Raw genomic sequence first — 27,141 nt, forward strand, 5'->3', positions numbered from 1 at the left:
ACAACTCTTTGAAGTGACTAATCGATCGCTTGGCAATTCAATGTCCTAGCTGCCACGGTGGTTGGGTGGGCTGTTTGAAAGAGTGGTAAGAATGGTAAAACGATGTCTGTGGAAAGTCGTTGGTAAAGCTCGTTTAAATATTGAAAAAATGTTAACACTGTTGCAAGAAATAGAAACTGTAACTAACAATTCCCCCCTAACCTTTGTATATAACGAACCCTACGTAGAAGCCTTAAGACCAAATCATCTTCTCTTTGGGCAAAAATTAAACTTAAATGGTGTTTATAGTGATAGTAATGTTGAACATGAGTTAAATAAACAATATTATCATTTCCAAACAGTTCTTGAACATTTTATAAAACGATGGAAGAGTGAGTATCTAACAGAACTGTGGGAGTTCCATAAATCTAAATGAAGTATTGGTAGCGTACAAATAACTGTCGACAATATTTTGATAGAAGAAGATAAGAAATCACGTTTGCTCTGGAAGACTGCAAAAGTCGAAAAAATCTTGGCATTAAGTGATGGTTGTTCACGTGCGGCAATAGTAAAGTACTCACAAGGAGATGGATTGTTTAGACATGTAAATAGACCCATAAATAAATTTGTTCCTTAAAGTAACATTTGTAAATGAAAATGACATTCCTCTTGCAATCAAACATTAAAGGCGGGAGAGTGTTGTATCCTCCAGGAACTTATTTGTGTAGATTATTTTTAAGACAGTCTGAATTTACGGCTTCTTGTTGTTAAGTGTAAATATGTAAAAGGAAGCTTATAGTTTTAGAGTAATAACCTTGACTTTAAGAAGTATTGCATTGATTTGATACCTATTTACCTTTAGCTTAGTAGATCACTTTTAATATTCTTTTGTCTATAAAGAAATGAAATTTTCATATATTTTAGAAACGCGTTATTCACTACAAACATATATGTGCGTGGTGTATAAAAGTAAACCTGCCTCATAGTCAATTTATTACTTTTGTCAAAACTCTGTGAAAGTGCTTACAAAGTATCTACTAATAACTCTGATACAAGGGAGTTAGTGCATGTTGGTCAAATCATGCTTGTTTAGAAAGTGCTGGTCAAATTTAAAACATCTTGAAATGATATAATTATCTTATTATTATTACTTATGTTAAAACATAACAATTTTCATTCATCCAAGAACAATCTTTTTAAGTTACGAATAAAACCATGATAAAAATGAAAGAAAGAAACGAAAGGCAGAAAAAATAAAAAAAGTAAAAAGAAAGAATATTCTTTAGCACACTACTTTTATGGCGACCCAATTTTTTAACCAATAAAACTTTCAACCTTTAAAAACTTTCATTTTACTTTTGCTAATCCCTTAAAAAGTGAAACTTTAAAGATTGTAAAGATATTAGAACAAAAAATTTGAACTCACCGATTTGTTCGTTTTTCCTTTTGCTACGTAAAAATTGATCAAAACTATATCCCAACGTTAGTCAAAAATTACCATTACATTTAAATGATTTATCAAAAATTAATATAAAATAACTTTGCAAGTAAAAACTAAAACGTTCAGGCTACAAAATAATTTTTCACGCAAGTAAACAAGCACGCTGATGTCTGTTTAAAGTCAATAACATTAAGATTGCTTTAAGATCAGCTTATGTCAGTTTATTTATTTTCAACATTTTGATTAGAGATAAATAACTTGACGTGATCTGATTGGTGGAACAGATTCATAGGAACATTCTCTATAATTTTCCAACAACCTGAAATTTTATTTCAGCTATCATCAAAAAACATTTCCTCATTCTAAAAATATGAATAACAACAACTTCACTGGGGGCATGGGAGAAATTACACATTTTAAGGGAATGACCAGGAATTTTTTTTTTACTATCATGAGCTGGATTAAAACATTGATTTCAACTTTCATCAAAAATCTCTTTTCGTTTTAAATTTACGACCATCCAAAGTTAAAAAGTTTCCTTTTTATCTCCTGAAAAAAACGGTAAATGCTCGTAAGTTTTTTCTAAAGTTCTTTTAAACTTTTATCTAGTTTAATACAACAGCAAAAAAATTTAGAAACCATATTCTAGGGCAGATTCAAGGAATCGTTTCAAACACGACAAAATTATGCTTATACCCCGGGGCTAAAGGAAGATGATAAAGTAAATTCAGGCAATCAATTACTGTTGTGTTAACAGTTTAGCACCCATCATCAAAGCAATTCATCAGGCAATTGCTTTGATGATGAGTGCTAAACTTTTAACAGATCAGTAAAAATCTTTTCGCTAGTAATCAACAGATACAAAAGATATGGGCAGGAAATTGTAATATCTAAAGAAGCTAAAGTATTACGGTATTGTACTGGAATTGCAGTTACGGAAATATCAAAATTTGAAATTCCATCTTGCAAAATTTGAAGAAAGAACTTGCAAAACTTTGTCTCAATTACATATACAGAAGAAAATATACAGAAATTTTTTATAAAATGCTGCAGCAATATGATTAACCACAAGTAATACAAACAAAAAATGTTCAGAAAAACATTATACACACCTTTATTTATTTACCTTTGCAAATGGATAACGATGTTGATGAGTGGTAAATTGTTATTTACTGGACTATGCTAGTTGTTCACTAGGATAGTCAAGTAAATGAAATACTTTGGCAATTTTTTTTTTAAATCGTTGAAAAAAAAAAATTGCCAAAGTATTTCATTTACTGGACTTTGCTAGTGAGTAACTACTGACAACGAACTACTGGCAACGAAATAAAATTAGTTTATATCAATTTATTAAAGCGCTATTATTATATTAAATTCTTTAAAATAATAATAGCTCTTACTATTATTATAGCGCTGACTATTATTTATTAAATTCTTCATAAACATTTTTTAATTAAATGTTCTTTTTTCGATTAACATCTTGCGTTTAAAGTTTTCTTAAAAAATTACAGCAACTTTAAAAAGTCTAAGAAATCTTTAAAGTAAACCAAAAAGAAAACAAAACAATTTAAAAATTTTCTTAAAAAAAGATATCACTTTAAATGAGAGTAAATAAGCTTTGATGATTACTATATGACTTTTTGATAGTCATTTACTAACTATTATTTACTGATTATCTGGCAGGTGATCTGTTTATGTGGTAAGAAAAGTACGTTTTTTGTGTCACTCAAGCCAATTAATGGTGACATTTACAATGAACAGCGCAAAGTTCCGCACCTTTCTTTAATCTTTGCCGTCATCCAGGCAACTTTCTCTAGAACCATCTTTCAGCTCGCTCTATTCCACATTTCTTAAATGATTACTTAACTTAAACGGTTGCCACTTTTGACCACTTAAATGGCACAGAATCGTTTAAGAGGCTACTGTTCTAGACTGTTCTAAAGGTTACCTTCTTGAGGAACCACGATAAGATTGCTTTGCTGGAACCAGTCAACAGTCAAGCGTGTTTACCAACTAATTAAAGCTGTTTTGTGGTTAGAAGCACAAAACAGCTTTAATTAGTTGGTAAACACGCTTGACTGTTGACTGGTTCCAGCTTTCATCATAAGCAACTCTTCACCGATTTAGTATTTTTGTTTTCTTGCTTTAGTTTCTCGAACTTCTCAGGTGTCAACTTAGACACTGGCTTTCAACTTTCGGAATGTTGTTTCTTTTGGTTTCTTTTGTGTTGATATCCCAGCAGGCAAAAAGATATCTAAAATGTATTTAACAAACATTTGAAAACTGGTCTAAAAGACGTCTGAATTCACATCGTGAATGAACGCAAAATAGACATCTATCTTATAGGCGTGAGTTAATTTTTTTTTTTTTCAGTTATAACTGATCTATAAAAGACATCTTAAATACATCAATACTTAACCGCGTCTACAATTGAACATAAATAGAATCTCTGTAATTAGAAATTTTTTCGATGTCTAATATCAGGGCTGTGGAGTCGGTAAGCTGCTGTTCCGACTCCGACTCCGACTCCGACTCCTTGATTTTATCATGGACCGACTCCGACTTTGACTCCGACTACTACTCCAACTCCCGACTCCGACTCCAACTCCCGACTCCGACTCCGATTCCAACTCCTTCATAAGTGACCAATTTGTAACAACAAATATGCTGTAGTAAAATTTTAACATTGGCTATTTCATCACTATGATACAAATAATGCAATCACTTAGTGTTTTAAACAATATTTAATAGAAAACAATATCTGAACAAACAGCTTTTCTGAACTCTTGTTATGCAATAAACTTTTATGCAGTCGCTAATAACATTATGAATTTGTCAAAACCATGTTTGAAATATTGTCAGTTGGACAGAAAGAACTTGTTCTTCTTTAAGTTCATACTCTTTAAGAATCTTTTTTACTAAGACCTGGAGAAATTCACTAGTGTGAATAGTTTTGATGTCTTTTACTGCCAATGTCTTGGTAACTACTTCATTTTTTTCAAAAAAAAATCAAACATTGATTGTGAAATAGTTCACTCTGTTAAGAAACACAAAGCGTCGCTTGAGAGATTCATTAAGTACTTCTTTTTTTTTAACACCTTCATCAATCACTAATTTTCTAATACTCTCTCTCTCCAGAGAAACAAAGTTATTTGAATACTTACAGTCTTTCTAATGCAAAGTTAATTAAATACTTACAGCCTTCTGTTTGTGGAGCAGCTCTTTAGTGCTTGGTGGTGGCACGCCTAGCTTTCTATTAAGCAGCACAGTTTCAGACAGTTTAAGTAAGGGGTTGGGCCATCATGAAGTTATCAAGTTTAAGGGATGGTAGAGGAGAGCACAAGGGAGGTGATTTATGATTCTCAGTGATAAGCTGCAAAATACCCTATTGCTTATCACTGTTTTTAAGGCCTTAAACTAACATGTTAAACTCCTTGTCCTCCAGTTGTTGCAAACTACAATTCCCATTTGGTCTGGATATCCTACAGCTTTCAGAGCATCCAAAGACTTGTAGTTTTGTAACAACTGGAGGGCTAGATTTTGATACTTGTGCTTTAGACTGACAGAACATAAAATATTTTAATGAATAACATCTATAAAATCCTTATGAAAATTATAAAACTTTGAAAGATTTTTTTAAACTGGAGTCAAAGTTGATACAATTTTTCCGACTCCGACTCCAGCCAAAATGAGCTCCGTCTCCGATTCCGACTCCATGACTCCGACTCTGACTCCGACTCCACAGCCTTGTCTAATATGCGTCTAAAATATACACATCAATAATAGATAAAAATTAGAGAAGTCTTAGATGGTCTAAAAGACGTCTTTTGTTTACTGGGACGTATGGCAAAATTTACAATCAATCATACAAAACTCTAAGATAATTTTGTTCAATCAAACCACTGCGTCTTACGTAATCTAATCAGCGCCGAGTTTACTCAGAAAGGCGCTGTAAAGGAGTTTTATCAATTTTAGAAAGGCAATACTTTATTCTGTTGCACAATTTCTCGGGTTTTCGGCTTACCAGTTAATCTCATACACTTTTCATTTGAGAACACTCCAAAAATCATAAATCGGACCACATTCAGTCATATTTGAAGGGTCATCATCTCTTTCGACAAAGTTTATTTTTTTCTCACTTATGTAGTTTTTTACAGATTTTGCGTAATAAGACGATGCCAGATCGGGCCAAAATATTTATTCGCGATTAGAAAAATTCTTTTCGATGGAATTGGTTTGTTCTTGATAGAATTATTTTTGTAGACTTCTTGGTTGATTGCCACTTTTTCTGAATATTAACAAAGATTTGGCCTTCATCAGAAAAGAAAATCCAAACAAATAATTTCTTTTCAAATTTTGCAGTGGGATTGAATTTGACACTTACCGTTGTTTGAGAAACATCACTTGAATAATAAATATAATTTCCATTAATTGAGGAGTGGCTGAATGTGAAACACGACTTGTCGTTAAAGATTAATGGTTTATTGGTGGAAATTTGATATAGCCAACCGCATTTTTTTCTAGCCGATTCTATTTGGTCCTAAATTCTCAATAGAATCTTCTTCTTCTTCTTTGGCCTGATTAAGGACTTTGTTTTTGATGTTTTGCTAATATATATTTGGTTGCACTTGAATTTCCGAGCTGCTTGTGTTTGTGATGCATCGTCTTTGTGGTCAAATATTATTTTAAGTCTTTGGATTTTACCTTTTGGTCATTATTTTAGCAATCCTATCACTTCCATAGACTCTGGTGCCCAGAATCTTTTATAAAAAACATTCTTATACTTTAGTACTGATATTAATTTACTGTAAAGTTAAAAAATACCTTTACTACTTTAAAAAAACAGTATGAGGCATATGTGGTATCGCTTTTTTTTTCTAGAATCTTTTAATATTATACGCCTAAATACATAAACTATTTTGTCAAATTATTTCAAATGCCTGATCACAAGCTTGTACTTTATTCTTTATCATTTGTTAAAAATGGGAAAAAGCAAACTTCAATGTTTACATTTTACAGTTGTCGTTAAACGGTTAAATAGCTTAAAATGTAAATAAAATATTTAAGCAACAAGACATTTGATTGCAATCCACTTGTGCTCACTTCATAAGACATGTGTACCTGAATACATAACAAAATAACTATGGTTATGGAATTAAAACAAGGTAAAGAATTGTTAGACGTTTTTATATGGACATATGCGCATTTTTATTGTTAAAAAGACGTGTAAAAAAAACTCAACGACAACTTGTGCTTAAGCTAAATTGGTTAGCTATTTAAGGTGTGAAGGGTACCTTTTTTATGCATTTAAACTTATATAGTGGAAGCTACCAGCGTTCATTGAAGAGCATTTATACTTAATTGCGTTATCTTTTATACTATTAGTTTTTGATAAGAACAGTAAAGATAGCTTGTAAGGAACACTTGTAGTTGATAATTATTAAAACTTTTGACCTTTTTATAATAATAACAACTTTAGAGTTTACTTTTATTTCATAAAATTCTGAAATTTTTCTATACATTTGCAGAAACAAGTATATGTATAGTATAAGTTTGCTGGAAGTAAATAAATTACAACAAGTGAAAAAAAAGTTCTTTTACCTTGATTACTTTTAGGTGGTGTTTTACTTTCCCATGTCTCTTGTGCCTCCTGCAACCCCTTTTTTAAATAATAAAATGCAGATTAGAAAATGTTGTCTGAAGTGAAGAAATTTTGTAACCATGTTTAGTTTTCATCAGCAAAAGTACTCTTAATTGTAATTTAACTTTAAAAACATAACCAATCCTTTGACCTCCATTTCTAATCTTCCCACATTTTTCTAAAATGTAAAAAAATAGTAAATCTAGTTAAATGTAATTACAACTAAATTATAGCAAAAAATATTTATTATGATGTGAAATTCTAAAGTAACGATGAATTGGTGTTTACTTTTTATTTTTGTTAATTTTAGCTGTTGTATTCAATATGTTTGCTAGTAAAATGATATAGATTAGGGTTAGTAAAAAAAAAAAACTTGATATAAGGTCAAGTGAAATAATTACAAAATTACAAGACAAAACCAACAAACCTTCAATTATTTTGGAAGCCGGTAAATATCTGGTTGTAATTTTTTTCTTCATATTTTCCTTAGCTAAAGATCTGACAGTTCCCAAAATTTAAAGTTAGAGCCTCTGAAGAAACTTATGTGACAAGCAATTTGCTCTTGTGGCCTTCAGAGTGCTCATTTGTCACCCGAAAGGCTTTGACTTCTGATTTGTACTTCACCAAATGTCTTCAGAAACATATTTTGCCATTTATTAACAAACACAGCAAGGCAGTTATCTTTTGGGCAGATTTAACAATGATCCACTATATCAAGAAGACAAAGGAGTAGTTTAATCAAAAAGGTATCCAAATTGTCCCAAAAGATGCAAATACTCCTAACTGCCCTGAGCAGTGTGTAATCAAGTGTAACTGGGCACTTGCAGCAAATCAGTGAAAAATGATGAAAAATTTAAGCAAAGAGGGATAGTAGCATTAAAAATGCTCACTGAAAGCAAGATCTTGGCCATGATGGCACCTACTCTCAAAATATTTTGATTACTTTTTAAGAATCTTTGAAATCTGTCCAAACTGATTAAATACTTTAATTGATTCGTTAAGTATTTCTTGAGTTATTGCTAGTTAAATCCGACTGCAAAGTTTTAACCCTAACAATGAAAATTTATTATATATAAAACTGTTCTAATACATATTTTGTTAAAAGTATTAATACCCTTTAATTACCCCAAATTTATTTTACTAGTTATTCAAATTATTTATTTTTATTGAGTTCAATATTTTTGCTTGTACATGAAAAAAATATTCAGCAAATTGTTTTTGAGCTTATGGGACATCTTGTTATTACCCCTTCATATTTAACTGTTTTGTAATAATTCTGTTTTGACCCTTGATCAGTTTTTGATTTATTTTGGCTGCTTGTTGAAACTAAATGCTTCAATTAATACCTTTTTCCCTTAATTGAGAGGTTAACTAAATTAAATTTTTTCCTGAAGAGTGATTACTATAAAAATTAGGTATTATTAATCACTTATCAATAACAACTTTTTTATACAAGAATCAGTTTATAAATTACATGTTTGCTGACTTCAGTGTTCCTTTTTAAACTTCACACTTTATTTAAAGTTATATGATTAACAATATTTTATATAAAGATTTTAACTTTATAGCAATTCCTTTCAAAAAAATGTTTTCTTTTTACCACAGGAAAAAATTGTCATGAATGTAGTCAATCATTTTGGCTGTGTGAATGTAAGGTAAGTTAGTATTTACTTTTTAATTCTCACCTGTGACTAATACCTATGACCAGTAAAAAGTCAGTAGTCAAAGGTGCACATATGAGATTATATCTCCTTTTTTTTTCCTTTTTTTTTTTCTATATTTAATAAATGTAAAATTACTCAGATTCATTTTACATGAATTTTTACTATCGTAAAATTAGAATGCAGAATATAAATGTTGATATAATAGTTTTAGTATTTTCTTAAGATTAAAATGCAGAATATAAATGTTTATATAAGTAACTGTTGATATGATTGTTTTAGTATCTTATTTATTTTAGTCTTGCTCTAAATGTGGTACACCATTCATGAAGTACTATGGCACCAGTATGATCAAAGGAAGGTACTGATCAGTGTTTACTTCAGTTGAACCTAGACATATGGGTTCTATATCTTTCTGTAATAATTTCTGCAGTAACTTTTTTCTTATTTTTCTAAGTTCTTTAATAATTGGTCAATATTAAGGAAATAGCGAAGTTATTCTTAGGCTTTCACTAACTGCTTACCGTTTAAAAGTAAATTTTTGATGTTTTTTCTATCATTTTCTTTAAGGTCACACTGTCGCTTATGTTTATCAGCAGCTTGTGTAGCTTGTATTATACTTCTTCAAGGGCATGAAAAGGTAAATATTTGATTTGTATACCACCAGGTTGGTTGAATAAACCTAAAAGTTTTTATTTTAGGCATTAAATATATTATTTCTATTTGAACTTTTGTGTATTTTAAAATTTTTTGCAATAAGTTTAAAGCCTATTTAAAAAAATGTCACCAGTGTAGAACTGGTGACAAATTTTTTCATAGACTTTCATTGATCACTGGAGTAAAATAAAGCACGTTAAATAGCAATCTTTTTTTTCCACTGAATCTAAATATTCAACTTTTAATTTTAATAAGATGTAGTACCAATAATGAGAGGGTTCATTTAGTTGCTTAATAGTAATAAACTCATCGAATTTTTTTAAAATGTTTATAACGTGATTCATATCAAAGTAGAACAAAGTTAAAAGCTAAACTAAAAGAAAAATTTTTTTAAAATGTAAATTAAAAGATTATGTAAAATTATGTTTATTGAAGAAATTTGTAGAAAATATTTTAACACTAAGCTATGTTTTATTAAAAAAATTTGAAAAATCTTTGAAAGGTTTGTACAAGATGTCACATAAAACAACGTGAATTAGAAATAAAAACTGAGAAAGCTTTGCTAGCAATATGCGAAGAAAAGTTCGGACAAGGTACTGATTTTTTTCATTTCATTTTTCAAATCCTTGTTAATTTACTCTTCCACCTTTTTAATATTTAAAGCTAAATTATTTTATTTTTTATTTTTTGTTTAGTTCAAAACAATCTATCACTTATCAATTTTCTAAAAACAAATAAGCAAAAATATGAAGCGATATTTGATGCTGTTAAAAAAGGTTTTCTGAAAAATTAAAATATATTTTAATTTACAAGAATTTGTTTTGTATCCTTAGATAAATTTGTTTTTTGTTATTGCATCCTTATATAAAATATTTTATATAAGTATGTTTGAATTTGGTTTAAATATTGTTTGTAGGTCAAGATTGTCTGGTATTGACTTTAATTAACTTAGGTTGCGATGTAAACTGTTTAGGTATTTTATGAGAAGTTTTTTTTTCTCTTAAATTTTTTCTTTAAACTTGAAATCTTCAGATTATACATAAAATTTAAAAACATTAAACTTGCAGATTTCAGAAAAAATACTCTATTACATTTTGCTTGCGAGGGTGGATTCTTGGCCTGTGTAGCTTTACTACTGGTATGTGATATTTTTACAATATTTTACTTCTCGATTTTTAAATTTGTAATCTATTTACAAGTTGTTTCATATATAAAATCATACTAATGTTAAAGGTTATTTCTTTAACAAGTATTCGTTGTAATAATAAATATAAAAGCTCATAAAATTATTATTTTACTGTAGTTTTAGTTAAGTTGCTTATTAGATTTTTTTCTTTTAATTGTAAACATAACTTTAGAATTCATTTAAAGTCAACAATAATTAAAATAATAGTTCATAATAATAATAAAGTATTAATATGTATTAGCACAAAAAGTAAGAATAAAGTTATGTCAAGAGAAATTTTTCTTTTTACTATCTTGCTGAATTGTTAAATATTCAAGGTTAACAAGCTTTTTAGTTTTTGAAATCTTCTGAGAATGAATTCTTTCGAAATTACTGTTTGAATGTGTGATATGCTGGACAAAGATTTTTTTTTTAATAGTATAGGTATCCTAAAACTCCTCTATAGTAAGACTTTAAATGTCTTAAAGTCCAAATAAAAAAAGCTATTGCTTAAAAAATGAAAACAAAGTTAAACAATTTTGAAAGAAATGAGAAGTACTGAAAAAAAAAAAAAAATCAACACTATAACAAATGGCATGTAACATCTAAACATGGCATATTTGAATTTACCAAAGACAAAAAGATGAAGAAGTAGATTAGATAAAACTTATATGTTGAGCGAGTCATCTTTATATTTTCTTACATCAAATAACTATTTTTTTTTTTTTTTTAGTAAGAAAAATCAGATAATAAAAATAAGAAATTTTAAATTAACTTTTGCAGGCTTTTTATTCCTATGAAACACAAGTTTGAAATGTTTTTTTTTTAAATAGAATAAGTTGTGCAACAAACAAAAATACACCTAGGGTTTGTAAATAGTTTTTTAAAAATTCAAAGGTATTTCCTACACATTTTTAAAACATTTACAAATCTACTTATTACAAATTAAAAGATCATTTTCTTAAAATATTAATTTTAGTTACTCAAAGAAATTTTAAAGTTTCAGTTTTTTACTAAGTTTTTACATCCAGTTCTTTTAATCCCTCAACTTTAGGAGTACAACTTTATCTTGATTGCTATTTGCGTTTCCTTTATTGACACTTCCATTATCTGATCAATTAGGCTTTAAATTGAAAATAAATATTATTGTAGATGAAAAAAAAAATTTCTTTCATTTACAATTTTATTAATTTTTAACATATTTATTTTCAATGCTTTTGTCTCATATTTTAAACTTAGTGTATATGTAGTCTATAGATTTTCTCTAACATAAAAATGAAATTTCAAGGCATGAAAATTAAGATTATACTCTACTAGATCCATGTGGGCATGTGGGATCCTTCCATTTCTGAATGGATAAAGAGGTTTTGAGTGTCACTTGATTAAAATTGAAATTATAGTGGGATTTTTTTCCTACACCAAGGAATCATTGAGCTGCTTTGAAATGTGAGAATTAAGAGTGTTAGTTTGGTAATTTTTGAAGATTTGTATGGTATGATAAACAAGAAAGATCTTCATGTCTTTCATGTAGGAAAGCCATACTTTAAAACCTTTTCTCACATTAACTTTTTTTGTTTCAACTTTTGAAAAAAATTTTTTTTTTTTTTTTTTTTTTTTTTAATTTTATTTTTATTTTTTAACAAAAAAAAAAAAAAAAAATTTTGAAGATAAAAAATGTGTACAAAGTTCAAATTTTAAATTAAACAAGTAAAACAAGGTTTAATGCAAAGTTTATAGCAGATCTCTAGCAAATTGTTTTAGAATATTTTACAGCAATTATTTAGCTATAAAAGTGCAATAGAATATTCTACAGCAATCCATATATTACTATAGAATAATATTTGATAAGGATTCAATAGAAATTATACAGAAATTTAAACTAAAATAAGTAAAGGAGTTTAGTACAGCCAGTTCGTGACTTGGGTCTTTAATGGTTGTATCACCCTGGCTGCATTCCTAAATTTTTAAGGACATATTATTATTGGATATTCTAATATGTCCAATACTTCACTTGTTTAAACAAAGCTAGTTTAATGATTATTAGGTTTACTAATCATCATTAAGTTAGTTTTTGGTAGATGTTTCTCAATTATTTTAAACCCTTCAGCATAAATTGTTTGTGCACATGTGTTTGTATTAATGTTTATGATGTATATTGAGAAATACTTTCTCAAGAAAACGGCTTTTAAGTTTCTTTTCCGGTTTAATTTAACTTATTTGTTTGTTTTTTTTAGGAAAAAGGTGCCGCTATAAATGCAGTTAATGATGTAAGATTTTTAAAAATTAAATCCGATATTAAAATTAAAGAAATTATTTTTTAAACTTAAATATATAAATAGATAATCAAATTATAGCAAAAGGAACAGGAGATGAAATTATGATAAGTAGTTATTCATGATTTGCAAATTGTATTTTGCAAGCTGTTTTTAAATTTTTTTTTTTTAGTTTTATAAAAATATAATTAAAAAAAATTTTTTTTTTATTTCTTATTGCTGATGTTGTACTTTTTAATTCTTATTTTGGAAATCCTGCTATACAAAATTATCAACACAAGTTTGACCATCGCTTGTGCAAAAAAATATAAAATTCTTTAAAAAGCTTGATAAGCTGCAATAAAATTTTATGCAATCTTCATATGTTTTGAAAGAGATGTGGATGCTTCAATTTAATGCTTTCACAGTTTGAAGGAAAATGTTTGTGTTTTAATGACTTATTTGTAGTAAGAACTCTATTGTTTTAATGATTTTAAAGTCTATTTTTATAAAGTGGACTTACATTAAATGGCAAACCCTAGTATTAAATGAGTTTTCAAAATCCTTAAAAGAAATTATGATATATGCAGGTACCATTTAATAGGTACCTGCATAAATCATAATTTCTTTTAAAGATTTTGAAAACTTATTTAATACAAGGGTTGGGTTCAAAAAACTTAATCTATTTGAATCAAAACTTTTGACTTATTTGTTGCTCAGTTATTCAAATGAATAAATTTTGCTTAGTTGTTTAAATGAATGAATCATTTTCTTTTAATTGAATTTAGTACTATTTAATTTAATGTAATAGAGTTTGTGTTTTAGAATGTCTCATTCTATGAATTTTATTATTATATTGCATTATTAAGTCAAGATAATGAAATTTGATAAAAAATGAAGAACAGAGGTAATACTACTGAATGTTGTTCATCAACACAGATAAATTCAAATATGGAAAAAAAATCATTGCAAGTACAAATGAATAATAAATGAAATGAAGGATTCAAGGATTAAGGAACTGATTCCAAATTTACATAGCACATGTATTTTGTTTGTACACAATGTTGTCCAATCTGTGCATTATACTACATTTATAGCTGTATTATAGTATACAGTTACTAAACTTTTTGTATAATGTTAATAAAATGCTGCAAACCTTGCTAATTTTCAATTCATGAGCAACCTCTAAATATTGTTTATACATACATACATACATACATACATACATACATACATACATACATACATACATACATACATACATACATACATACATACATACATACATACATACATACATACATACATACATACATACATATATACATACATACTTACATACGTATGTACGTACGTACATACAAGTGTGTGTGTATGTCATTGTAGTTTTTCATTTTTAATTCTATAGATTTTTTTATTTTTATTTGATTATTAAGAATTTAATGACAATCATCTTTTAGACAGGTTGGTCTGCTCTTCATGTCACTGCTTTGTATGCTTCTTTTTTTTTTTGTTTCTTACTGTTTTATTCTTTATTTTTAATGAAAGAAATCTATATAGCATTCTTTAATTACTCATTAATTCTTGGGAAAAGCATAAAATAATTTTTTTTCAGGAATGCTACAACAGATAAACACATTGATTGTGTGGAATTTCTATTAGAAGTATTCTTTTATCTTTTGCATTTGTTCTGTAATTGTTCTCACTGTTTCATTGCTTTAAATAAATTTAGTTGGAAAAAGAATTTTATTTTTTAAAAAAGGCAAGCAAAGCCTTAGTAAGTAGAGAATGATAAAGAGGCAGTTTTTGTCCTATGTAAAAGCTCAGAGGATGTTTGTGTAGCTGGTAATAAAAAAAGGCATCTAGAAAATCTTTTCATCTTCTATATATATATATATATATATATATATATATATATATATATATATATATATGTATGTATGTATGTATGTATGTATGTATGTATGTATGTATGTATGTATGTATGTATGTATGTATGTATATATATAGCTTCTATCACATGCTTGTTTGTTTATTGTTATTTTTTTTCAAGAAATGTAGCAAATCTTCTGAAGATTTTTGTCTTTAATACAAGAACATTTAAAATTACTCAAAAGTTGTTGCCATAATTTTTCTCACAAAAATTGTCTCTTCACTTTAGTATAAACACACACACCTTTCCCATTACTATGGTATCAAATCCTTTTTTTAAAAGCTTATTTCCAAACTGTTGCCATTATCATGGTAACTGCCTTACATCACTCTCTAGTTTTAGATTAGCATCATAAAAATATCATTTAAGTAAGCTGTTTTTAATTGATTTTCTTGCAGATGGGTGCTGATGTACTTTTGGAAAATCATGCAGGTGAAACTGCAGCTGATGTAGCCAGACAATTTTCTAGAAAAATACAGGTCACTCAACTATTGGAAGCTGCAGAAGGTAAAATTGACTATATAAGTTAATTATATTGCATTCTATATGCATACTAAAATGTATTATTATTAACCTGTTGACTTAGTAATGATACATTTTAGAATGAATATTCTTTACTAACAATTAAGTTAAAACTTAAAACTTATGAAAAACTTTTTTCTTTGAAACATTTTGTTAACAACTTGATTGTTAGTAAAGAATATTCTTATTGCTTATCATGACAGTAAGTCAGTGAAGTACCAAGTTGAATTTTAAAAATGTACAAGAAAATACAACATTAATGGCTGAGTCATTTAAGTTAAAAATATATGGCATTGACATGTGAGACATAAATTTTATATTTTAATAGTTTTTTTATGTTTTTACTTACAAGTTGAAGCTGCGGCAGCTGAATTGGATTTGAAGATAAATCATTTAAAAAGTAATATGTTCCAATTATTTGTTACGTTATTTTTTTCTTTTATATAAAGTTTAAGTATCGCAAATTTTTTAAGGAATATTTTGCGATGGGGAAAAAAAATTGTGTAATTTTTGTGTTATGTTGTTGCAGCTCCTAACAGCCAGGGCATAAATAATTTTTGAAATGATTAGGATATGAAAAAGATTTAGCGTCTAGAATTCATGAAGTCATTTTAAATAAATTTTAAAAATTGTTTACACAAATACTCATATTTAGATTTTACTATTAAGATGTTATTATGTAAATATTGTTAATTAATAGAATTAATCATTAATAAATAAAAGCAGTTTTAAAAAAAGGTTTCTTAAACAATATTTTTAAAGCTGTTAAAAAAGAAATCAAAAATATCATAGTATGGCTAAATATAAAAATTGATATTTTTATATTCAAAGTAGCAAGTATCAAAATATATAATTGGTGCTTGTATTTTTGCAACCTATTTTTTGTGTGCACATTCAGAGAGAATCTTGTCAGAAACAAAAGACATTTTTGACAAATGAAAAGCACTCTAATTCTCCATTTCAGATATGAATCTTCTGTTTTTATAAAAAAAATTTTGATTTTTATAAAATTCTGATTTTTATTTCCATTTTGGAACTTACACTAAACACTGTTGGTTTTTTTGTTGTGTTTGGTTTTTATCATCAAAAGTGTTTCTGTAATTTTTTTTTTTTTTTTCGTTTTGTCTTTTTGATTGCAAAATTTTTTTAAATCTTTATAATATTTCTGTTTCTCCACTTTTTTTTTTTGCTTTATCGAGAGGGAAGAACAAAAAAACAAGAATTTTTAAACTTTTTCTCTAAAGTAGTTTTAGTAAAAAATTTTCAAAAATTATGATAATATTATCTTAAGGAAATATTTAACTTTTAAAGCACAAAGTTTTTTCCACAAGTTCATTTATAATTTAAGATTATTAGATTAATGTAAATATAAACTCATAGCATCAGCCAAAGTCTGAAACTGTTGCAGAAAGCATCAAAAATTACTAAAAAATATTGAAGCAAAGATATTTATTCTCGGTGGTTTAATTTTTGTTCTCTTGAAAATTTTATTTCAAAATTTCAAAATGGAGTTAAAAATAAACAAAGTTTTTATTGGAAAAGTTGAAAATAAATGAATACACTTCCTTTTATTTGACAAAAGTTAATTTGAATACTTTTTTTTTTTTAAATCCTCATTTCAGATTCAGGATCTTTAATGAATCTACAAAGTAAATAAGAGGAATGGAAAAAAGTGCAAAAAAGGCAAAATCCTTTTTCAACCCTACTAAAACTAATGCTTTTGGTGAATTAATTTGGTATTCACAAGTTAATTTTGCAAAATATTACCCATACTTCATTTTATTCATTGTTTTTTTTATCATTTTTTTAGATGATAATCCTTCTGTTAAAGAAAGACGTTTGTTTCGTTTGATTGAAACAATAATTAATTGCTTAAAAGACCATCATATCGATGATGTAAAAACTAATAAAGTTGGAAGTTGTTGTAGGAGTTTCATATTTATGTTTCATTTTTATGTATTTATGTTGTGTAAAATGTTGTGTATTCATATTAATGTATTTATGTTGTGTAAAAATTCCATGTTTTTATATTTTAATTTTTTTATATAAAATGGTCTAAGTATATCTTAGTTAACATATCTGTGTAATTATAAAACTAAAAATCATAGTTTAAACTTTTAAAAGTTTGCTGGTTTAGTTGTGCCCATGAAATGGAAAAGTTTAGTTATCTTATCAGGGACATTTTATATTAAGTTCACTAGGTATGGCTTTTGCTTGTAAGTAATTATTGCACTTTAAAACAAGTATTGACTTCATTTACTTGCAAAACCTATCAGAGAAAAGCAAATCGTGCTCATCACAGATCATCACAAAAAGTTCTCCTTAAGGAAAACTAAAATCTAGTTGAGCTACTTAAATTTTATACCATCTTGTATTTTGCAGAGTAATAACAGAAGTTGAGTATAACATTTAAGCAAGGTAAGTTAATGCCAGCTGCACAGCATTAAAAAAAAGTTAAAAAAAGATAAGTTCTCTATTTGAGGCCAGTTTTTTCTGGCTGCTATTTCATATTCAAAAATGGATTATCGAAAAAAATCATCTTTTCAGTATTCATAGGCCAAGAGTCTGTAAAAGGCATTCCAATATGTTTACTGCAAAGAGTATTAATGAAAAATCTTAAATACTCAGGAAAACTTAAATAGAAAAACACATGAAGATTTTTTATTTGTGATTGTTTGCTTTGTATTTTGAGGTGAGAGAAGATCTTCTGAAAATTATGGTAGTCAAACTTCCCGAAGTAGCGTTGAGCAAAATAGGAATTCATTACAAGATTATGTAAGAGAAATGTCTAGAGTAAATTTTCTATTGATGCTCTGTTTGCTTGAAGATTTTAAGTTGTATTTTTTTTATTATCTAAAAAAGAGAAGATTTGAGAATTTTACTGGATTTAAGTGTAAAAAGTGAGGTATTTGATTCTCAATTTGAACTAACAACTAAGTGCCTCAAAATATTAAGATTAAAAAAAATTTTTAAAGTCTCTGTAATTAACCTCTGACATTTGCCAATGTTTTTATGATGTGACTTAAAAATGTGTTTCTTGTTTCTTTCCTTGTGAAATAAAAAATCTTATTGAAGCATTATTTAATATATACTCATAGAACAAAGAATCATTTCAGCATGTGCTGAACGAAAAAAATGAGTGGGAGACACGGGCAAGGAACTTGATGCAGACATTAGCTTCTACAAATAAAGTAAGTCATAAGTAGTTGAAGGTAAAAAAAGTAGTTGATTTAATTTTTAAATAGAAAAATTTTAGACTAAGAGTTTTAAAAATTGAAATGTGCAGCTGATGTGCAGCCTGATGGACATCTTTTCTCAACTTTTTCAAATTATTAGTTATGCAATTTTTTTTTTAAAGAAAGATCTTGCATATTTAGCATTTATGCTGCTCTGTAACTTTGAATGGATTATGTTAATTTAAGCGGGTTTTTTTTTGCTGTAAACAGAATAAAAAAGAAATAGAATTAGAAATTCCTTCAAAATAGAGTGAACAATTATAGATTTTTTTTTAGTTGTACTGAGTTATCCAAAATAAAATGGAGCAAAAACATTTAAAACGTTTACAAATAATTTAGGTTAAAGTTTTAAATTTTTCCTTTATCTAGGAAAAATAAGACGTGGATGTATCTCAATTATACTATTTTTAATTGGCTGAGACATTTAAATAATTTATCAAATAAGTTTATCAAAGTAACATAGCAAACATGAAAATTCCTAAAATTTTGGAAAACTACAAGCGGGAAGAAAAATAAATGGGCTACTTTTTTGAACATTTTCTTGCATGGAATTTTTTAAACGATAATTTACACCAAAAAAAAGCAAATGAATGTGTTAGAACTCACTATGAAAAGTTCTTATTGAGTCTTCTGGTACACAAGCCATGTAAACAAAATCTTTAACAACCAAAAAATTTCAAGGAACTAAAATTTATCAAAAGGAAGTGTAATCGTATCTTCTAGTGGGGTACCTTTGCAACAATAACTAAAGAATTTCATCTAAATCTCATCAAATGCAAATGCATTTGATGAGATACCATGTTTCTTTTTTCCTTGAAGTTCTCTACTTGTCTTTTTTTATTTGCTTTCAATCTTTCTCTTTATTTCTCTACAGTTTAAGTAATTCTTTGTAAGTTAAGATTCTCATGTTTTTGTTGTGCATGTTTTCTGTTGCAATTTGTGCAATAGTTGATGTTAGTTTGCTTTGGGATGAAAGCAATCATGGCTTTAAGAAGAGCTTTTCTTAGGTGAAAGGCTGTGGGAGTTCTAAAGGGATCAGTGTTGTTATTTCACCACGTTTATGTGTATTCTCATTGATTTTGAGTTTAGAAGCAGATTTACTGGTGCTTGCAATAAATGATAACTATTGACCAATTGTAGTTTTTTAGAGGATGAGAGACAATGTGAACATTAACTTTCTTTTCCTATGAAGTTTTATTGAATGTAATGTGGGGGCTATTTCAATCAAAAACACCAATAGAGGCTTTGTAAGGTTTATGTTGCATGTACCTTATGAGGCATGTTTTATCTTTGAATCAGGCTTTAGTCATATAATCTTCAATCCACTCACTTTAAGTAACATAAGATATTCTCTTAGATCCTTCAATCATCTATGTTTCAAATGCTTTAGCAGACTGGCTTTATATATTTCCCTGGATCTGACCGGTCCGGCTCAGAGTATATAAACTGCTTCATGCAAGTAGTTAACTCAAAGTTCATGCTTAATGAAGTTTGACCAGAAAGGTTTTATACTAGACGAAATAAATAATTCTCAATTTTAAAGGTTCATGAAATTTTCATCATATACTCTTAGAAAAAATTTTTACAAGATAAATTTCCACAAGGGTGGTGGGATGAAGCCCACACTTAACAAGATGTAGGGTCCACAAGGGTGGTGGGATGAAGCCCACACTTAACAAGATGTAGGGTCCACAAGGGTGGTGGGATGAAGCCCACATTTACTTCCCTTAAAGAAAAGTATTTTTGTAAGAATGTATATGCCTTTAATTTACAAATTTTTTAAAGTTTCCCATTTTTCTTATTAAAGTGTAAAATCATTTGGGTTGTGAATTAATATGGTTTTTTTAGTTTGTCTGGAAAACATCTTGATACAATGGGTTACATAAATACAGAGTCAGTTGATTTTTAATGTTATTTTTTTAATGTTTTTTTAAAGTTTAAAGCAAACAAAAAAGTTAATAATTTAAATTGTTTTAAATTATATTAATAGTGGTTTTATAAACAAAATAAGAAATTTAAGATTTTTTTATGAGAAATATATACAACTGTTTAAAAAAAAAACAAATAAAAAAAAAAACAGAAAATTGCTCTCTTTGACCAACTTTTGTCTATCCAAGTCCAAATGTTCTCGATGAATTGAGATCTGGAGAACAAGCTGGCCAAGGCATGATCGTAATAATTTTCTGATCAAGCTTTTTAACTGAGATTGCAGTGTCAGTCATTGCCCCATCGTGTTGAAAAACCCATTGCTGTCGTCTTCCATAAAAAGCCATGTTAAGCTATATGTTGTTGAAAAGCTATATGTTGTTGAAGAGCTTTATGTTGTTGAAGAGCTATATGTTGTTGAAGAGTTTTAAAAAAAAGTTTATGTTAAATTTTTTTATTTCTTTTAAAGAAAGAAAATGGCAAAAAGTGTTTTTTTTTTTTATCACTGGAAGATAATTAATTAGCTCCCTGGATGATATTTATGCTGAATTGTGTAGGTGTCCTATTCTATAAACCACTCTGATTTTGACATTTATTTCAAAATGTATTTCTGCATTATTGTGTATTGAAAGCTCCATCAGCTATAATGAATTGGAATACTAGCTTGAAAAATCAATTTTAATATCTAAAATAAAATTGTAGTCAACTGATGAGCCTCCAATTATGAATAAAAGATTTTGGGCATGATAATTTTAGAATATTTTAATTACTGACCATTTAATAAAGGTCTTTTACTCATTAGCTCTTAGAGAGATATACGAAAATTTGTAAGTTTTGATGTATTAGATATTTATAGTCATTATCATATTTATGCTTATATATTTATAGAATATGCAAGCATAAATATGATAATGACTATAAATTATTATACAATTTTAAAAAGCAAGCATAAATATATTAATATATATATAATATATTTATGCTTGTTTTTTGAAATTACTTTTTATCAATGTATTTATATGGATCTTTATTTTTTCTCTTTTTTTGTAATAAAATTTTAAACTATAAAATTGATTTAAAATGATTTTAAAAACATCCTCTGCAAGTTAAAATTTATGTTAGAGAGTTTGTTTGTTTTTTTAGGAACACCAAAAACAAATTGAATTGTTGAAAAAGGAAATCCATCGAATTAACGAAGAAAATGCTGTATCAGCCGCCAAGGTATTTTTTTTCATTTTCATTATTATGTTTATTTGATTTTTATTTATTTTGATTTGATTTTGATAAAAAAAAGGTTTAACTATAAAAAATCTTTTTATTTTTAAATAAAAACCAGTATTCAAAAACATTTTTTATGCAGATTGAAACATTGTTTGCTGATAAAATTGCAAAGTTGAGACAGGAGAGTGATTCAGCGTTGTTAATGGTAACAATTTTCTCTACAATTATTAGAAAAGAACAATTTTTTCAGCCCAATTTTTTTTATGTTAAGAGGATTTTGTATTTTAAGTTGAAAAATGATAGAGAAGTAATTTATGCGAATGAGCATGTACAAAAAGATGATGTGCATGACCTACTTTATACATACTCTGATGTTTACTTACTCTATACACATCCTGATATGTTAGCCTAAATGAAATTTTAATAGTAGAAAAGTAACAAGTTGTTTGAAAACCCTATTAAAAAAGGAACTAAATATATATTTCTTTATCCAACACAATAGCATTTTATAGTATTCATCATCGGTTCTATTTTAACTGTAGTTGTTTAAAGTAACTTTTCAATATAGTTGTAAAGAAATATAAAGAAAGAAAATATTAGTCATTATATAAATTAGAGTTCGTTGATTTAAAAAAAAATATTGTTTAGCAATTATAGCTACCTAAAACTGTTTAAAGAAATATTTAGTATATACTTCTACCCCCAATAATGTACTATTAACTTCTTTATACAATATATATCTAAAAAATATTAGATATATATTATATCACAGGAAATATTTTAGTTATATCAGTCTGTATCTTCGCTTTTATCAGCATCTTACTCGTTTTCAAATTTGACAAAGTAAATTCTGCAAGACTTACTGTTGACATCTGCTGCCATTTTCAGTTTTTGAGGATGTGGTTCAGCAGAATGTCTTGCTATATTGTTACTGTATCATTCATCTAAAGCAGAGCTTTATACAAATTCAGTGGTAATGCAACATTTTTCTTCAATTTTTTAAAGAGACTCATTTTTTATGCAATTTTCTTTTCAAAATTTCTCATAAATGCAGGAAGCAACATCCAGCAGAGCATCAAACTAGTATCAATTGTTTTGGTCAATCTGGTCATAGAATGAATTTATGTTCTTCTCTATTCTACTGTCTAGATAATTCTGAATTAGAAATATATAGGCTGAGTTAGAAGTTTGAAACACGAACTTGATTTAACTGCATGTCAACTGATTGCTGCTGTTTTAAAAAGTTGATGTTTTAAAATGAATTTCATAAAAACTATGCTATGTCTAACAAATGTATAAAAGTTGTGAAATATGGTTACAAGGATATAAAAAGAAAGAAACATAAAAAAATTCAGCAGAAGCGAAAAATGTTTGACAGAGATGAGATTGTTATAAGCCAAATTTTTTTAATGGTCTAAGACTTACTTTTAAAACCTAAAATAAAAAACAGGTTGTCCAACTGCTAATAAATATTTCCCATAAAGCACACTTTGCAGCAATAATTTGTCTCCTAGGCCAAAGAGATCCAATTGAGCTCCTGAATTGATTTGTAATTGGTGTACTAAAAAGATTTCCAGATTCGTAAAAGGAGGTTATAAACTCAGAGATTTTCTTGGCAAGTCTATTTTTTTTAAAAAAGTAAACTTTCAACAAGTTTTGCTGAAGAATAAAATTAAGGACTCGATTATTTGCTGAAAAATGAAATTAAGGGCTCGACTTTTAGTTTGTATATTAGCCGTATATACAGTCAAGATCAAAAGTTTGGAGCATTTTAAAGATTTATTTAAAAGATATTTTTTAGATATAAGTTTGCAATTGATATTTTGAACCACTAAATTTGTTTTAGTGATAGTTTATTTTATTTTGGCGAAAAACTCCGATCATAGCATATCACGGGGAAAACTAACAAACTGACAGAAAAATATGCTCAGATTGCTAGTTTACTTGAACAAGCAAGCTATTTGAACAAGGGTTGACACTGACTGCTATTGTTGCACAGTTTAATGTAACACATAATTGCATTAAAATATTGAGATGATATCATAAAGCTAGTGATTTAATAGGATTGCCCGAGCTCAACAATTCATCATTTCGCAAAAGCATATTCGTTTGCTAGTGCTTCTGAAATTTCATCTGAGGTATTTCTCACTGGTGTTGCACCAAGTGAACTGACAATTAGAAGATGTTTGTACAAAAAATTTCACATAAAGAGCCATGCTCCAGGAAAAAAAAAACGTCCTTCTCAAAAAAATAATTGAGACCGTATTGCCTCCTGTAAGAAATAAAACGACTGTTCAAGGGCAGATTGTAAAGATGTAATACTTAGCTATCAATCATTAATCAAACAGTTTGGTTGTCGTGCAACATGCGTTAGACGTCCGCCTTTTCAACTAAACAACCCCAAATATGGGCTTCCGATCGTAAAACATTTCCAACAATATAATAAATGTATCATGGAATACTTCAAGAAAAACTTGAAATATTCATGAACATAACCAAAATCCACAAACTTTAATATGATGGAACCCCTACCACAGGACCAACTTTGTAAGAATTTTGTTACTTGAGATGGGATTGAGGTCGTGTGCCCCTAGCCTGGTAATTCACTCAACCTTAATTTTATTGAAAATTGCTGGGACCAACTTAAAGATAATTTACAGAAACGAAGACCCTCATCTGCCAATGATCTGCGTGAGAAAATAAAGCAGGTGTAGAATCAATTTATTTGAAGAAGTTTATTCACTCAATCCCTACCCATTTTGCTAATTGTCTGAAAGTTCGAGGACCAAGAAGTACTGATCATTAAATTGATTAGCTAACATTTAATGATTACTTTAATGATTACATATTTTGATAAAATAAAAAATGAATGATTTAATTGAAATCATGTTTTTTTAAAGAATGTTCAAAATTTTTTATCGTGATTGTATAATGAAGTGTCTGCAATGATTGCAAAAGTGAGTGTTAATAGTTCCTTGAGAGAGTCTAGTTAACATACTGGTAGGTGGTATGGTAAACATTTTCAGTTGTGTTCTCAAACTCCACTGGTCTGTATTTTTTTTTTTTTTTTTTTTTCTTTTCTTTTCCTTTCTCTTCTTTTTAGGAAAAATTGCTACAGTTAAAGAATCAATAAAAATGTATCTTTTTTTTTTTTTTTTTTTTTTTTTTTTAATGTTTTTCGTGATAAAATGCAGACCAGTAGCCAAAAAAGACTACCCAAAAAAACTAACCAAAAATTTAAAGTATTCCTTGACAAACTTGTGATTCATTTGAAAGGAAATTCTCAAAGTCAATCTCAAGTATGACATGTAATAATAAAGACTTCAGAAAAAAACGATTTTCGGCACGTTTAAACCTTTGTTAAACCTAGATCAAATCTTATTACAATTTTAAATAAAAAAAAATACTGGAAGTTAAAAGTTCTTCTTAAATTCGTGCTATCATTTTTTTAAATCTGTAAGCAAGACATCTATTATTTGATTTTATGACATCTACAATTTACTATGTTTTCGGAATTGCTATCTACAACGTTTAACTTGCCCTACAAAAGCCGAGCAGCTTCTTGTGTTATCAACTTTTTCTGTAAAGAAGGTAAAGGGCGAAGGTATCTGAAATCAAAATAATTTAATATTTTAAGCGCTTCTCAAAATCCGTTGCGGTTAGAGGTTGCAACCTCGCGGTTAACCTGTCAAGAGGCGATTAGTTTTTTAGTTTTCAAATTTGATCAATGATCACTCTGTTTAATTGATCTGTTTTTGTTTGTCCCATCATCATTTTTTGAAATGCAGTGTTGTATGTACCACAAAGGTGTAATTTTATTTTCCTGGTTCACTAATTTTATCTTTAAAAATGTACAAGCCACCTGGTACTTGTATGACCATCATAGCTCCTACTCCTACGTAATATAATCCACTGTGTCAGATAATTTAAGAACTTCCAGTGAGCGCATGCTTCCGATGTATTGGCCTCTTTGAGGCAACGTATCAAGCCATACATATGTTGGTCATGTTTTGTGCTAATTTTCCTCTGCTTTTTCAGTTAGAGTCGCAGCTGGCAAATAGTTGTGAGGCTTACAATGAACTTAGTTATTTACAAAAAAATATTAAATTAACCTGGGTTCCAGACGAACTTGTGAAGATTTGTCAAAACGCAAAATGCAGATCGCCATTTTCTAAGGTTTTAAAATAAGTTTTTTTTTCGTAAGTTTTTTTGTGACTTTTTATTTCTCTTGTCATGCTTTTTTTTTTTAATAACAATAATGCTAATAATAATAATCATAATCTTGAAAAAATCATGGAAGAAATTGATAAAAGGGAGTCAATTATTTTAAGGCTATCCGCAAGCACCACTGCCGCTGTTGTGGCCGAGTCTTTTGCGGGGATTGCACCAAGAATAAAATATGGTATTTATTTATTTTCAGATTATATTCACATATATAGAAAACTTAAAATGTTCCTCTATTTTAATAAGCAATTAGTTGTTCTTTTTATTACTTCGTTTTCATAAACTGTTGTGTTTAGTTTTTTTCTGTTGGTTATTATTTTTTGTTTTTCGTTTTCAGTCTGAAACCGTTGGGATATACGGAACCTGTGCGTGTTTGTCTGTCGTGTTTTGCTTTAACAGATGACATTTTTGTGATTGTAGATCCTGTTTAGCTTAAGATATTACCGACAAAATCAACGACTATTACCAACAACATCAACGACTACTACCGACAAATTAATAAATTTACCGACAAATCAACAAATTTTATCTACAAATCAAGAAAATTATCATAGAAATTGTTTATATTTTCAAGGAAATTTTTTATACATGAAAGTATTAATGTAATTTTATAACAAATTGTATTTTTAGTTTTATTAGTCGTAATCGCATTCAACACCATTAAAGTTTTAAGTTTTAATGCATACATTGATATACTTTTTTTTTAATACTTTGGCAGTGCATTAAGGGTGGTCCAAAAGTTTCGAGATAATATCAAGAGATAATATCACGTGATATTATCTCATGATATTATCTCGTGATATTATCTCGTGATATTATCTCGTGATATTATCTTTTTACTATTTTGATATGTGTTATATATATGATGTTATATATATCTCGTGATATTATATTATTACTATTTAGGAAAGCTTTTGATAAGGCTCGTGATATTATCTTTTATTATACTTGTCTAATCAACTGCTGATGTATTTGAGGTGTTGGCTGACTGAACCTTCTTTCTCTGAAAGGCTTTCCACAAGTGTTCAATTACGTATAAATCGGGAGAATTTCCTGGTCAATCTTTTCAAACTGGAATGACATGTTTCTTAAGCTATCTTATCATTAGCTGTGCATTAATGTCTTACACAATCTTGTTGGAAAGAGATTAACTGCTGCTGAGGAAAGGCAAGACGATCTTCTAGGACTGTTTCAAAAGCAGGCAAAGTTTCATCGCAATAACATTGCCCATTAATCAGTTGCAACAATGTGAAATGCAGAATTTCCAAATCGATTCACACCTC

The 27,141-nt window shown here is 28.1% G+C and overlaps 1 protein-coding gene and 1 pseudogene across 6 annotated transcripts in view; one reads left to right on the top strand and one right to left on the bottom strand.

Annotated features, from left to right (window-relative positions):
- The window catches only part of LOC149884414 (uncharacterized), a 59,959-nt pseudogene extending 58,342 nt beyond the window's left edge, over window positions 1-1,617 (bottom strand). The window contains exon 1 of the transcript XR_016455024.1: window positions 1,406-1,617. The product of XR_016455024.1 is annotated as an uncharacterized LOC149884414 (transcript). The remainder of the gene's footprint in view (window positions 1-1,405) is intronic.
- Window positions 1,618-6,434: 4,817 nt separating this feature from the next.
- LOC145186990 (uncharacterized) lies at window positions 6,435-26,541 on the top strand. 5 transcript variants are annotated; one of them, XM_090095562.1, is made up of 21 exons: window positions 6,435-6,585; window positions 8,667-8,716; window positions 9,022-9,083; window positions 9,293-9,362; window positions 9,882-9,972; window positions 10,075-10,155; window positions 10,296-10,352; window positions 10,447-10,517; window positions 12,779-12,811; window positions 14,257-14,288; window positions 14,412-14,460; window positions 15,128-15,236; window positions 15,604-15,651; window positions 17,062-17,175; window positions 17,944-18,026; window positions 18,350-18,442; window positions 21,557-21,634; window positions 21,774-21,839; window positions 25,673-25,810; window positions 25,966-26,036; window positions 26,196-26,541. In XM_090095562.1, exons 1-21 carry the CDS (start codon window positions 6,564-6,566, stop codon window positions 26,287-26,289), a joined length of 1,512 nt encoding a protein of 503 aa, XP_089951688.1. In that variant the 5' UTR covers window positions 6,435-6,563; the 3' UTR covers window positions 26,290-26,541. The 5 variants fall into 5 exon arrangements, with proteins under 5 accessions (XP_089951688.1, XP_089951690.1, XP_089951691.1 ...); XM_090095564.1 differs by having other exon boundaries at window positions 26,279-26,541; XM_090095563.1 differs by having other exon boundaries at window positions 6,452-6,585; window positions 8,667-8,711.
- Window positions 26,542-27,141: the final 600 nt, after the last annotated feature.

Source organism: Hydra viridissima, unplaced genomic scaffold (assembly GCF_058129835.1).
Source record: "Hydra viridissima isolate aposymbiotic clone 2 unplaced genomic scaffold, HvirCarnegie_v1 scaffold_8, whole genome shotgun sequence".
NCBI classification, from domain to species: Eukaryota; Metazoa; Cnidaria; class Hydrozoa; order Anthoathecata; family Hydridae; genus Hydra; species Hydra viridissima.

What these genes read in the sequence shown, in the direction of transcription:
- LOC145186990 (XM_090095562.1), top strand. Translation starts at nt 6,564, where the DNA reads ATGGTTATGGAATTAAAACAAG. An exon ending in CTATAAATGCAGTTAATGAT is followed by an intron (nt 12,812 to 14,256) that starts GTAAGATTTTTA and finishes ATCATCTTTTAG; the next exon opens with ACAGGTTGGTCTGCTCTTCA. An exon ending in TGCACCAAGAATAAAATATG is followed by an intron (nt 26,037 to 26,195) that starts GTATTTATTTAT and finishes TTTCGTTTTCAG; the next exon opens with TCTGAAACCGTTGGGATATA.